This window comes from Triticum urartu, chromosome 7A (genome assembly GCF_056163025.1).
Source record: "Triticum urartu cultivar PI428250 chromosome 7A, HENAU_Tu73, whole genome shotgun sequence".
Taxonomy (NCBI): Eukaryota; Viridiplantae; Streptophyta; class Magnoliopsida; order Poales; family Poaceae; genus Triticum; species Triticum urartu.
This window is the reverse complement of record NC_141879.1, coordinates 702,266,666-702,280,854: the sequence shown is the minus strand read 5'-3', so window position 1 is coordinate 702,280,854 and position 14,189 is coordinate 702,266,666. Positions and strand designations below refer to the sequence as shown.

At 46.9% G+C, this 14,189-nt stretch overlaps 1 protein-coding gene across 1 annotated transcript; it reads left to right on the top strand.

Annotated features, from left to right (window-relative positions):
* Positions 1-2,631: 2,631 nt before the first annotated feature.
* Positions 2,632-3,529, top strand: LOC147961787 (uncharacterized). The gene is made up of 2 exons (XM_087536242.1): positions 2,632-2,797; positions 2,877-3,529. Exons 1-2 carry the CDS (start codon positions 2,632-2,634, stop codon positions 3,527-3,529), a joined length of 819 nt encoding a protein of 272 aa, XP_087392368.1.
* The last annotated feature ends 10,660 nt before the right edge of the window (positions 3,530-14,189 follow it).

The window sequence follows — 14,189 nt, the reverse complement described above, 5'->3', positions numbered from 1 at the left end:
GAACTGAGAATCCTCCAACCCCAAGACAAGGCAAAGTGGTAAACTTTGTTGACCATATAGGCCGTGGTTTCAAACCGCCAGGGTCAAAATTTTATCGAGATGTGCTTGCCAGCTTCCAACTGCATCCACAAGATATTGGTCCCAATTCAGTCTCCAACTTATGCAATTTCCATGTCTTCTGTGAAGCCTATTTACAGGAAGAACCAACTGATGAATTGTTCCGGGATTTCTTTCACTTAAACCAGCGCACAGAGTTTGTGAATGGCCCGAATACAGAGCTTGGTGGTGTTTCGATTCAAAAGCGGAAAGAAGTGGAATTTCCTCATGCCAAACACCATAGCCACCCAAAGGAATGGAACCAAACATGCTTCTATTGCAGAGACACTTCGCCTGAAGATGAGAATCCCCTCCCCGGCTTCTGAGATCATAGATTATCCAATACTCACCCAATGCCACAATGCCTGAGCTCCTCAGAAAGGGCAAAATATGCTCCTCAAATCGTCAAGCTCCGGTCCTTTATGGCAAACGGTTTAACATGTGTGGATTTTGTACGCTATTGCATATCCTGGAGTATCTTGCCGCTAAGCTGGCGTCCCGGTTTAATGTGCGAATATACCGGTGAGGTTGACGATCCTCAACGCCACTGCAACATCCAATTATCCGAGGAAGAAATTACTGAAGGTGTAAAGAAGATTCTATGAATGAATCGGAACTGGTCTGTAGTCAAACCGGCCTGAGTCCCTTCTACACCAAGAACAAACCGCCTACTGTAAGCATTACACTTCCTCTTCATCTCTAATATCTTTGACTTATACAAGCTGTAACCCTTCTTCTTTATATGTATAGGGTGATGACCCCTTCTGGAAATGGAAATCCATAGAAAAAGCGGCAAAGCCAACTGGAGACAAAGTGGCCAAGCCAACCCGCCCGAACACCAAAGCCGTAAAACGGATGTCAAAGCGGAAAACGGCTGACCGGATTAATATGGAGCTTGATGATGATACTGATGACCCAGAAGCTGAGGTAGAACTTGACTCACTTGGCTCTCTTTTTATGCATCTTGTTAACAATGACCTTTTTATGCATCTAGTCAGGCTGAGGACGTAGAGGTAATTACCCTTTCCTCCGGTTCAGACTCTATGCCAACAAAAAAACCTCGCCAAACAATCCGGAAAGTAAGCTTTTCTTATCCTCTTGCTCACTTGGATCCAACATTTATTTTGAAGACTCAATAGCATGAGGCTCGCCGGAAAACTCGGCACAGTGGCCAACAGGTTACCTCTACCGGTTTACCTGATACTCCTGTTCGGAAGCATCGGCCTGAGGTCTCTCCTACTTCTGACCATTCTTACCCCAAGGCAGGTTATTTCAGACAGCCTCTTAATCCGTCCGATTCAAATTATCAGGTGACACCTCCTTCCTCTTCTGGTGAATCGACAACAACTCAACTCCCCCCTTTGAAAACTGTGGCTGGGTGAGTTACGAAAAACCTTTCCTTTCAATGCGCCCTACATCTTTTGAACAGGATGTTAACCCTTTTTACTCTGTTTGCAGGGCCAAAGCCAGACCCAGCAAGAAAGCTCGGGTCACCAATCCACCAGAAGACCCTGTTGCTAAAGAAGAAGAACCAAGAGTTGAACCGGAGCAAACAGGTGAACCAGAAGGCCTCCATCCAGAAACAACATTTGATGATCCGCCCCTTGACGGCCAACATACTGACGAACCTACAGATGCTGAGCCTGCCGCCCCTGATGCTGAACCGGCAGAACGGTACCGGGCTAATCCAATGAAAGACACTGAAATTCCACCATCATCCGCCCAAAATCCTGAAGGCCAAGGCGATGACATTATTATTACTGGAGCCGGCCACAGTTCTCCTGGTGATCCCGTCATTTTGGCTCAGCATAGTGCCAAAGAAGAGCAAATTGCCAGGGATAAAGGTAAATGGAGCAGCGACTTATCAAACTATGCTCATCTTAACGCTGATGAGCTTCATTCCGGCTTCTTGAACCATCTGCACTCAAACCGGGATTATGAAGCCGGTTTGGTGAATTTGATGAAAGAACGATATGAGGTAAATTCTTCTCCCTTGCACATTGATTTATAGCTGAAATACTATTCCAAGTAGCCCCCAAGAGCCGTTTTATGATTGTCAATAATAAACCGGGTCTTTGTAACACTTTAAGCATCCCATCATTAATCCTTGCCAAGGCGTGTCTTCAATCATAAATAAAACTCATGTTTGAAAAATGAGATAACATTCTGTAGCATAGCCCCCAAAGGCCGGTTTAACTTGGCAAGTTAATCTGGTTTTTAATCCACACCGCCAGTTTAGAACAAACGTACATTAGCCCCCAAGTGTCAAGGATAATGCTTGCATTGTTCTGGAGACTTGCATAGAAGGTAGTATTTGAGAGCAAATAAGCATTAGTCCCCAAGTATGAAGTGGATAACTTGTTATATGCTTTATACTTAGTGCATATATATGTTGTTTTGTTGAAGATACCTTCAATGTTGTAGGCTGAACTGAGAAGCAAAGATGCCAAAAACTCTGACTTGCAAGAAAATGTGAAGTCGCAACAAGCCGAAGATGCAAAAGCCAAAGAGGAGCTGACCCAGGCCTTGGCCAGAATGGTAAAATTGAAAGAATCCTTCAATCAAGATCGTGCTGCATGGGAAACAGAAAAAGCCGGTTTGACCAAAAGAGCCGTAGATGCCGAGGAAGCCCTGAAACCGGTGGCTGAAGAACTAGCCGGTTTGAAGCGCCAAATCAACGCTATGACCTCTGCTATCTTTGGTAAGTATCTGCTTATGTATGTTGCATCAGTAAATGAATCTTAAAACTGACCACGATGTTGAAAAAAAATCTTTGGCAGGAACTCAGATCACTCATCTTGGTGCAGATATGCGGATGAAGCTCAAAGCGGCATACACATTGGTTGAGCAGCTATACTCTGGATCTCAGCGAGTCATTAGTACAACAGCTTATAATAAACCGGCACCAACATTGATTAAGGAAACACTTGAGAAGCTGGGCATGTTACCGGCGCGTATTGCCGAGTTGAAAAGAGCCGCTGCAAGAGCCGGAGCATTAACTGCCCTTATTCGAGCCAAGGCCTGGATTCCATATCTTGAAGCGGAGGATATCATTAAAGGGTATCCAGGCGTTAAAGAAGACTGCTCAAACTTTGACAATGATGATCTTTGGCGGTTGACCAAACAGATGCGGCCAGCGGCCAGCAAATTAGCTGAAGACACCGATTTGTCCCATTTTCAACCGTTTTATGATGCAGAAGGGAAAAGACAGCTGGCCGAGATCCATGAAGTCGAAGAACTTGTGCCTCCTATTCGTAAGCACACTTATGCCCCTGATATTAACCCTTCTGATCTAATCCATGAAGAAGCAGTATTCCGAGCTTTAACCGGAATCGATTGGTCAACGGCTGATTTCCAGCGACTGGGGAGGGATGAAGAAGTGCGTGCACCAACTGATCCGCAACCATCAAACCGTCGTGATGAAAAGTCCTGATCCGGTCGCCAGTTTATATGGCTACTGTGAAAAACAATGGCACTGTTGAGCCGCTTTAAAGCTTCATGTAATAGGATAGCTGAAACTTTGTTTATCTGCCATGCCATCGAGCATGCTTCATATCCCTTTGTGACAATCTGTGCTGCCCTTCAGGATATATTTTATGCATAGTCTATGATGACTTGCCTTCCTGGGTACAAAAAACTTAAAAGTGTCTAGCGGTTTACCACTAAACATGTCATAATATCCAAGAACTATATAGTACTTGAGTTGAATAATCAAGTGTTTGTACAAAAAATAATGTACAGAACATACCTCATTGAGTGAGCAAACGTGTATACAACAAAGGTGTTTAACACCAACCCGATACGTTTGATAATCTCATCTTCAAAATGTCGGTCTATCTATTAAACCGGACCGGTATACCTACCGGATTTTCTTCATAACACTGGTGATTTAGTCAAACCATACCGGGTCAGTGACTACTGGTTTATAACTGATCATGAGCCAATAGCTGGTGGTTGGAAAGCAAGCCGGATCAAGGATGCTGGTTTATCAAAAAATACTTATGATTGTCAACAAACAAAATGCAAATAGGAAAATATGCGAGGCTTTTTACGAGCTGCCAGGCTCCAAATCGAGGCTTTTCATGGGCTGCCAGGCCTCTGAGTTAAACCATTTAACAAAGCCTTTTAAGATGGGCCTCCAATTAACCAATCACCATTTTAACTATGACAAGTTCAGGGTCTGTAAAAGATTGACTTGTTAAACGTTCGATGGGTCTTGCCAGGATTACCTGGATAGGAGTGGCTTACTTGATGAAGGCAGGTTAACCCGGGGTTTTAGGTGAATACACCAGGCTTCCAAGCCGTGGCTTGATAGCCAATTACGAGGGTCCTTTCAAACTCTTTGTTGCTTTGCAAAAAAGAGCCCCCAACTAACTTTGTGAGCGATGCTCAGCGTGTGCCTATGTTTGAGTTTTACAGTGCACAATACTCTCTTTGGCTCCACAAATTTATCCTTGTGTGGCTGAAAAGCCTATCAAGAGGTGTAGCTGTGGTTCAAACATGACCAAGCCCCCTAGTGATTTTCTGTATCTTTATGCAGTTGCTAAATCCGGTTTAACAAAGACTCCGCTTTGACCGTTAAATTGTAAAAGCACACATATGATATAAGAAAGAACAGATACCCCGCCTATAACGGAGGCTCCGGTTTATTATATGGTATATACACTGTCATAAATATGTACAGGTGAAAAAGCCTATGGCTTCAAGTATAGTAAGGCCGAAGGAGAGCTATGTTCCATGGCCGCTTTGTCTCCTCCTCCGATTGACGTGAGTCTTCATGCTCTCGAACATCAATGAGGTAGTAGGATCCGTTGTGCAGATTTTTGCTGACCACAAAGGGTCCTTCCCAAGGGGGGGATAACTTATGCATATCAGTCTGATCCTGGATGAGCCGGAGCACCAAATCACCTTCTTGAAAGGTTCTAGTTTTAACCCGGCGGCTGTGATAACGTCGAAGATCTTGTTGATAAATCGCCGAACACGCTGCTGCAAGATCCCACTCTTCATCCAACAGGTCCAGAGAATCCTGACGTGCCTTCTCATTATCAGCTTCAACATAAGCTGCCACACGGGGCGAATCGTGACGGATGTCACTAGGAAGAACCGCCTCTGCTCCATAAACCATGAAGAAAGGCATGTAACCCGTAGACCTATTGGGTGTGGTGTTGATGCTCCATAACACAGAAGGTAGCTCCTCGACCCAACAACCCGGCGCCCGCTTTAAAGGAACCATAAGCCTTGGTTTGATACCCCGCATAATTTCTTGATTTGCCCTTTCCGCTTGACCATTAGATTGGGGGTGAGCCACTGATGCTAGATCAAGCCGGATGTGCTCACGTTGACAGAATTCTTCCATCTCTCCTTTTGACAAGTTAGTGCCATTATCTGTTATAATGCTATGTGGAAAGCCAAACCGGATATCACCTTTTTGACGAATTGAACCGCTGTGGCTGCATCACACTTGCTGACTGGCTCTGCCTCTACCCATTTAGTGAATTTATCAACTGCTACTAACAGATGGGTCTTCTTGTCCTTGGAGCGCTTGAAGGGTCCAACCATATCCAGCCCCAAGTGGCAAACGGCCATGTAATTGGAATCATCCGCAACTCTTGAGCCGGAACGTGCGCACGGCGGGCAAACTTTTGACATCCATCACATCTTTTGACCAAATCCTCCGCATCAGCATGCGCCGTCAACCAGTAAAAACCGTGACGAAAAGCTTTAGCAACCAACGACTTTGAACCGGCGTGATGACCGCAATCCCCTTCATGAATTTCTCGCAAAATCTCACAACCTTCTTGAGGAGAAACACATCGTTGAATCGCTCCTGAAACACTGTAACGATGTAACTCCCTGTTGAGTATGGTCATGGACTTGGAACACCGGATTATCTGTCGGGCCAACGTTTCCTCAACTGGTAACTCGCCCCGGTTCATGTAATCTAGATATGGGATCGTCCAATCCGGTATGGCATGCAAAGCTGCCACCAATTGAGCCTCAGGATCAGGAACAGCCAAATGTTCTTCGGATGGTACTTTGACTGACGGATTGTGCAACACATCAAGAAAGACATTGGGCGGAACCGGTTTACGTTGGGAACCAAGACGACTTAAAGCGTCCGCCGCTTCATTCTTCTGCCGGTCTATATGGTCCACCTGATAACCTTTAAAGTGACCAGCCACTGTGTCCACCTCTCGCCGATATGCAGCCATGAGTGGGTCCTTAGAATCCCAAGTGCCAGACACTTGCTGAGCCACTAGATCTGAATCGCTGAAGCACTTAACCCGGCTCAAATTCATCTCTTTAGCCATCCGAAGACCGTGGAGTAAAGCCTCATATTCAGCTGCATTGTTAGTACAAGGGAACATTAAACGGAGGACATAACAAAACTTATCACCTCGTAGGGAGGTTAATATGACTCCAGCCCCTGAACCCTCTAGCTGTCTGGACCCATCAAAATGAATAGTCCAATATGTATTATCTGGTTTCTCCTCAGGTGCCTGTAACTCCGTCCAATCATTGATGAAATCTACAAGTGCCTGGGACTTGATCGCCGTGCGGGGTATATATCTGAGCCCGTGGGGTCCAAGCTCAATGGCCCACTTGGCAATCCGGCCAGTTGCCTCTCTGTTTTGAATGATGTCACCCAGAGGAGCTGAGCTGACTACTGTGATAGGATGGCCCTGAAAATAGTGTTTGAGGTTCCGGCTTGCCATAAACACCCCATACACCAGTTTCTGCCAATGTTGATACCTCTGCTTTGACTCAATGGGCACCTCACTGATATAATAAACCGGCCGTTGAACCGGATACTCTTTGCCAGGCTCTTTGCGCTCTACCACAATGGCTACGCTGACAGCTCGGGCATTAGCAACCACATATAATAATAAGGGCTCTTTATCGATCGGTGCTGCCAGTACGGGCGGTTCCATGAGCTGTTTTTTCAGATCTTCAAACGCCTTATCAGCTGCTTCACTCCAGACAAAGTTATCCGTTTTCTTGAGCATCTGATATAAGGGAATGGCCTTCTCTCCAAGGCGGCTAATAAACCGGCTCAAGGCTGTAATCCGGCCGGCTAGACGTTGCACATCGTTAATACACACCGGTTTAGCCAAGGACGTAATCGCTGCAATATTTTCCGGATTAGCCTCAATGCCTCTGTTTGAAACCAGAAAGCCTAAGAGCTTGCCTGCCAGGACACCGAAAACACACTTCTCCGGATTGAGCATCATCTTGTAGACCCGGAGATTGTCAAAAGTTTCCCGTAGATCATCTATCAACGTCTCCTCCTTTCTGGATCTGACCACAATATCATCTACATACGCATGGACATTGCGCCCAATTTGCTTATGAAGGCAATTCTGAACACATCGCTGGTAAGTTGCCTGGGCACTCTTGAGTCCAAAGGGCATGGAAACATAGCAGAAGGCTCCAAAGGGAGTTATAAAGGATGTCTTCTCCTGGTCCTTAACTGCCATTTTGATCTGATGATAATCAGAGTAAGCATCCAAAAAATACAAACGGTCACAACCCGCCATAGCATCAATTATCTGATCAATGCGAGGGAGAGCAAAGGGGTCTGCAGGGCAAGCCTTGTTTAAATCTGTGTAGTCCACACACATGCGCCAAGTGCCATTTTTCTTAAGAACCAGCACCGGATTGGCTAACCACTCTGGATGAAAAACTTCAACAATAAACCCAGCAGCCAACAAACGGGCGACCTCTTCACCTATAGCCTTGCGCCTTTCCTCGTTGAAGCGGCGGAGGAACTGTCGGACCGGTTTGAATTTCGGATCAATGTTGAGTGTGTGCTCAGCGAGTTCTCTCGGCACACCTGGCATGTCAGATGGTTTCCATGCAAAGATGTCCCGATTCTCACGGATGAACTCAATGAGCGCGCTTTCCTATTTGGGATCCAGGTTAGCGCTGATGCTGAACTGTTTGGATGAATCGCCAGGGACAAAGTCAACCATCTTAGTGTCTGTAGCTGATTTGAACTTCAATGCTGGATCATGTTCTGTGGTTGGCTTTTTTAAGGAGGTCATGTCTGCCGGATCAACTTGCTCCTTATAGAATGTTAACTCCTCCGTGGCACAAACCGACTCATCATAAGCCGCATCGCCTTCTTCACACTCCAAAGCAATCTTTCTACTTCCATGTACTGTGATAGTCCCCTTATGACCTGGCATTTTAAGCTGTAGGTAAACATAACATGGCCTTGCCATAAACTTAGCATAAACCGGCCGCCCAAACAGAGTGTGGTACGGACTTTTGATCTTCACCACCTCAAATGCCACTGTTTCTGACCTTGAATCGTAGTCATCTCCAAAAGCTACCTCCAAAGCTATCTTACCAACAGGATATGCAGACATACCAGGCACCACACCATGAAATACCATATTCAACGGTTTAAGATCCTTATTTGTCAACCACATACGTCGGAATGTATCATAATACAAAATATTGATACTACTTCCCCCATCCATGAGCACTTTAGTGAACTTGTATCCCCCAACTTGAGGGGCTACCACCAAGGCCAAGTGACCTGGATTATCAACCCGGGGCGGGTGATCCTCTCTGCTCCACAAAATAGGTTGCTCCGACCAGCGTAAATACTGAGGTACTGCCGGCTCAACAGAGTTGACTACCCTTTTGTGAAGCTTTTGATCACATTTGCACAAACTAGTAGTGAAGACATGATATTGCCCGCTGTTCAGCTGTTTGGGATTGCTCTGATAACCCGACTGCTGTTGCTGCTGTTGACTCCCCTGATGGTTGTAACCTCGCTGGTTGCCTTGGTGTCCTTGATTGACGTTTCCGGTTTGATTGCCTGGAAACCCTGAACCGGAACCACCGCCTCCGTAACCCGGCCCGTGGAAACCTCCTCCTGAACCGCCGGGCGGGCCGTTGTCATATTGGAACATATTGGAATTCTTGAAATCCCACATGATATAACAATCTTTCCAGAGATGTGATGCCGGTTTCTCCTTTGATCCATGCTTTGGACAGGGCTGATTTAACAAACGCTCCAAATTGTTGCCTGGACCTCCACCCCTCTGGGGCTGCTTGCCTTTACGGCGTTGGCCATTCTCCTGTGCGTTGGTATTTGCGAAAAAGTCCAAACCACTGTCGGCCTTGCGCTTACCAGCGTTTCCATGGCCTGCCGGATTGTGTTGTTGGCCTTTGGCATTGCCGGTCTTCTTACCCTTCTCCGGTTTGTCCTCCTCTGAATCCGGATCCTTGGTATTATCTGAATCGGCGTATTTAACCAAAGCAGCCATGAGTGTTGGCATGTCGTTGCAGTGACGTTTGAGCCTTCCCAACTTCTGTTTCAACGGTTTGAAACCGCAATTACCCTCTAACGTTAACACTGCGGTGTCTGCGTTGATACGATCTGACGAATGCAAAATCGCCGAGACCCGTTTGACCCAATGGGTGGTGGACTCCCCTTCCTCTTGGACACAAGCGGCCAGATCTACAATTGACATCGGCTGCTTACATGTATCCTTGAAGGTCTGGATAAACCGGGGCTTCAGTTTGGCCCATGATCCAATAGAGTTGGTTGGCAAGCTCTTCAACCAAGTGTGAGTTGTTCCTTCCAACATCATGGTGAAATATTTAGCACACACCGCCTCGTCCACATCTAACATCTCCATTGCCATCTCATAGCTCTCCACCCACGCCTCTGGCTGCAAATCGGCGGTATAATTTGGTACCTTACGAGGTCCCTTGAAATCCTTGGGTAGTCGCACATTACGCAAAGCAGGAGATAAGCACGGTACCCCTAAGGAACTGAACATTGCCCCTGGCTCCACAGAGGCAGTGGGGTGAACCGGAGTATGCTGTCGTGCCTCGTGTCGAGCTGTCAACTCGGCCTCTCGACGTGCCCGGCCATGATCCACAACATCTTGTGCATTGGTACCTCCCCCAGCCGGTTTGTTCCCTCGTGGCGAATTTCGGCGGTGTGCACTACTGGATACGGCCGGTTCGTCTTCCACATGTCTGCTATAACTCCGGCTTTGGCGGGGAGTGGAGCGAATCCTCTCACGGCTGTGTGAATATGCTTGCTGTTGATTTAGTGCTGTCTGAAGGAGATCCCTGGCCCGGCGTGCTTCCACTGCCACTGGTGACTCGCCGTCGGTTGGGAGGGCCGCCAGGCGTGACGCAGCGTCCACAATGTTGTCCAACGGGTTGGAATAATGCCTGGGCGGCGTTGATGGTACAGTGTTGTTCTGGCGAGGCAGGTCCGTCGTGCGCGGCTGAACCGACGCTCCTGCTCCCGGCGCCCCCGCCTGGTTTCCAGCTCCTGCGCCTGGCGTGTTGAAAAGATTCTACGGCTCATAAACCGACGGGAGACGTGATCGGTACCTTCTTCTCATGACTTCCTCTGAAGCATTCTGGTCCAGTCTAATCCGGTAAGCCTGTGCTTCCAACTCGGCCCGCTCCGTAGCCATCCTGGTGTTCTCTGCTGCCTGGTCCGCCTTGGCCTGGGCTATCTGATCTTTCAACTTTGCAATCTCTGCATCGTGCTGATCCCTGGCTGCTGCGTCTACCTCCGCGGACATCAATGTTGCCAGAGCGTCGAACAAATCAGATAAGACTTGGGCCGGAGGTGGCGACGAGCTTCCTGCCCCTGCTGGTGTGGCCGTTGTTGAACCGGGGAGCATTGCTGTGGTGGTAGATGAATGAGGCGCCGATTGTGTGCCGGCCATGAAGATGGCAGCCCAGTTTGGCAGACCGGGGGAATCCGGAATACTGTTGCCCTCGGATCCTCCCTCAATCTGGCCGTCCTGCAACTGGTAAAGCGATTCGGTTTCTCTAGAAGACTCGTCATCAGAGCAGACTATGGTTTCTCCTTTGGACACCGGTCCGTCCTCGTGCCCTGATCCATGGACGACACCTACGAAAACATGCCTTGCCTCGGGATGAACCAGCGAAGGACTTGCACGCCGAGCCGTTTCGATGATGTCGGTGCAGATGTCCGGCTCGGGGGCCGGTTCGCCGATCTTGCCGATGAAGACGTGAATCCCACCAAAGGGGACCCGGTACCCGCATTCGATTGAATCGGCCTCGCGACCCCATCCTGCGTTGTCGATGTAGAGCTTGCCGCGGCGACTCTTCGTCATCCGGCCCATAGCGTATCCCTTAAGTCCATCGAAGCTGCCCTTCAAGAACTCAAAACCATCGTGCGATAGCCCCACGGTGGGAGCCAACTGTCGTGGGTTTGTCACGGCAGATGTCCTCGTGAAAGGACTTAGTTGTGGAGCCATCGCAACGGGTTAGCTTAAAGGGGTTAAACCGGACAAGGGGACACGAGAGTTTATACTAGTTCGGCCCCTTCGATGAAGGTAAAAGCCTACATCTAGTTGTGATTGGTATTGGTAGGGTTTCAAAGGCCAGGGAGCGAATCCGCTTTGTCTGGCTTTCGAGTTGTTGTTGTTTGTCTCAAAACCTCGGCCGGGTCGTCCCTTTATATACATAGGTTGACGCTCGCCGGGCTACAGAGTCCCGAAGCCGGTTTATAATCATATCCGGTTTGGCCTCTCTCTTTCTGTCTTACTATACAAGTTACATGACTGGGCCGGTTTACATTTACATACTGTAACTTGCCTTTGGGCCCTCCGTAAAGCGCTAGCATCTTTACATCTTCATGGGCTTCTAATCTTCAAAGAGTCAAACCGGCTACCCAAGGCCGGTTTACCTCCGGTAGTAATATCCCCAACAAGTTCTGAGCTGCTTTTCGGCCGTCCCGAGCCGTGGTTGAGTTATTTCGGTAATGTCCCAGATCTGAGTTGAAAAGACCGTTCTGGTGGCTACTGATTTATTTACCGATTTCTTGCAAAGGTTCGGATGATCATATTCCCGCGGTTAGAGCTTGAGGGGTGTTGACCCTGCCATTTAATGGGGTACCCTGTCAGAAAAATGAGAATAAGCTGCGACTGCCAAAAAAATGCACCGACAGTACCTATGGTGATACGAAGGAGCAATATGACCCAGCTCTTTCAACCAAGGATCCAGACCAAGAAAACGATAATGAAGGGGCAAGACCAGTGATGTGGGTATGAAAATTGTTGCAAGACCCGCGTGGTGAAGAACCACTGTTAGTCAAGTCTATAGATATTTTCCTATAGGACAAACTCTTATGCTAGCCATGGCAGGCGACAATCAAATATTTGGTACGGATCCGATACTCAAGACAGTGGAACCAGTTAAGATGATTCAGAAACTTCCCCGAAGCTGTCAGGAAAACGGTCATGACCCAACTCACTGTTTGGAACCCGAAGGACCTGCATTTAGTGGAGAAACCCAATGCATGGAGTTAGAGCTTGGGTGTCCACTAGAAAAATCTGATCACCACTTCATGAAAGATTGTCAGTGCCGAATGACACACCAAGCGGAAATCACTCTTGGATTTGTGAGACTGACATATATTTCAGTCGCGAGGATCAATCACAGTCAGCTAAGTTCGCAGATCTAAAAAGAAATTGGAGCCTGTATAAGCATGAGCAAGCAAGGTAAGATCTGTCAGAATATGGATATATTAAAGCAAACCAACCCAGGGCCAGCCAGATAAAAATTTAGTGGGAACAAAAATAAGAAAAAGGATACTTGAGTTGGAAACGGTTTCCTTAAGTCAGTATCTTCATACTTGTTCCCTGAGCAGCCAAATCTCGAGGACGAGATTTCTTTAAGGGGGTAAGGTTTGTGAGAGCCTGATTTTTAGCCCTTTCTTTTTCTTTTGTTTTTCTGAGGTTTTTGCTTGAGTTTCCTTTTTCCGGGGCTATGTGGTCTGGAAACTGAAGAGGATGCCCTCTTCTTTGCTTCCAGAGTGGCTTGTCGTACCCAAATCCTTCCCTAGACCCTGTCATTTTCATCCTAGCCCAAATCCCAATATTCTTTTTATTGGGAATATTCCTTTAAAGTAATAACTCAAATTGCCCGAGGTTGTGAAGAAACCTTTATTTCCATCACTCCTAAAATTCCCAAATAATTCTGAAAAATTGTTTGGGTCACATCTTTCTCAAGTATGGCAAAATATTTCATTTGTCATGTTTATAATCATGCTCAAATAATTCATTTCCTATTCTGCCCTAAATGTCACATTGTGAAGCAAGTGCTATTTTCATTTTCCCAATTGAACTCAAACTCCTTGGACACCTTTTCCTGTCCATATTATTGCCACATGCCAAAATGCAACCTCATTTGCCTAGTAATTATTTATTTATGATTTTCCAAAGTTTCTATCCAGAAAGAAGCTTTGTGAAGGAGGTGTAAGGTAGGCATATCCAAATGAGTTGCCATTTTGCATGGTCCCTCATATCATCATATCATAGCCCTCCACGAAAGTACAGCTCATGTAATGCCTCAATGTGAGGTCATCTTCTATTCTTTGATTCTGTCCAAAATTTCAGTTGGTGAAGCAAGTATAGTTTATCTTGCTCCATTATGGCTGCCAATTTTTCTAGGTCTTCTGTTATTCATATAACCTATCTCCACCCATTTTGGGAATGGTTCATCAAGCCATTTTTCCTCTAGAATTTTTCCAAGTTTATGTCCAAAGCAGATGTTTGTGAAGCAAGTACCAGTTTGGCTTGGCCAATTGGTATGAGACTTTTTGAGCATCTTCATAGCACCAAATGACTCTGCCTTGCCCAATTTGTGTTCAAGTTGATGCTTCATCATAGTGCATCATCCTAATATAGTTTCTGGACCAGTTTATGTGGTTGTTAAGCAACTACATTAAATCATGATCCTAATCCTCTCCAAGTAACCAGGGTGAAAGTCCTTCTTACCCTAGACCTACCAGACAACTCCATTGCTTCCAAACTCCTTCCTGTTGATCAGCAGTTCTCATGCAAGTTTACTGCAGTAAAATTTAGAGGTGGTTTACCACTTAACCAGAGCACTTTTAACCAATCTACCACCGCAGTTGCAACCTACCCAGGAAGGCCAAACCCCAGACATCGTTTGGTTTCGCTTGTGGCACTGTGTGCACTAGTGCGCATGGTGACCACTGACTTGGCATGTAGTGGGCGCATCTAGAATGGCTTCTTGCTCGGGCCCCTCCCCTGCTCGGCGTCTCAGCGAGCACG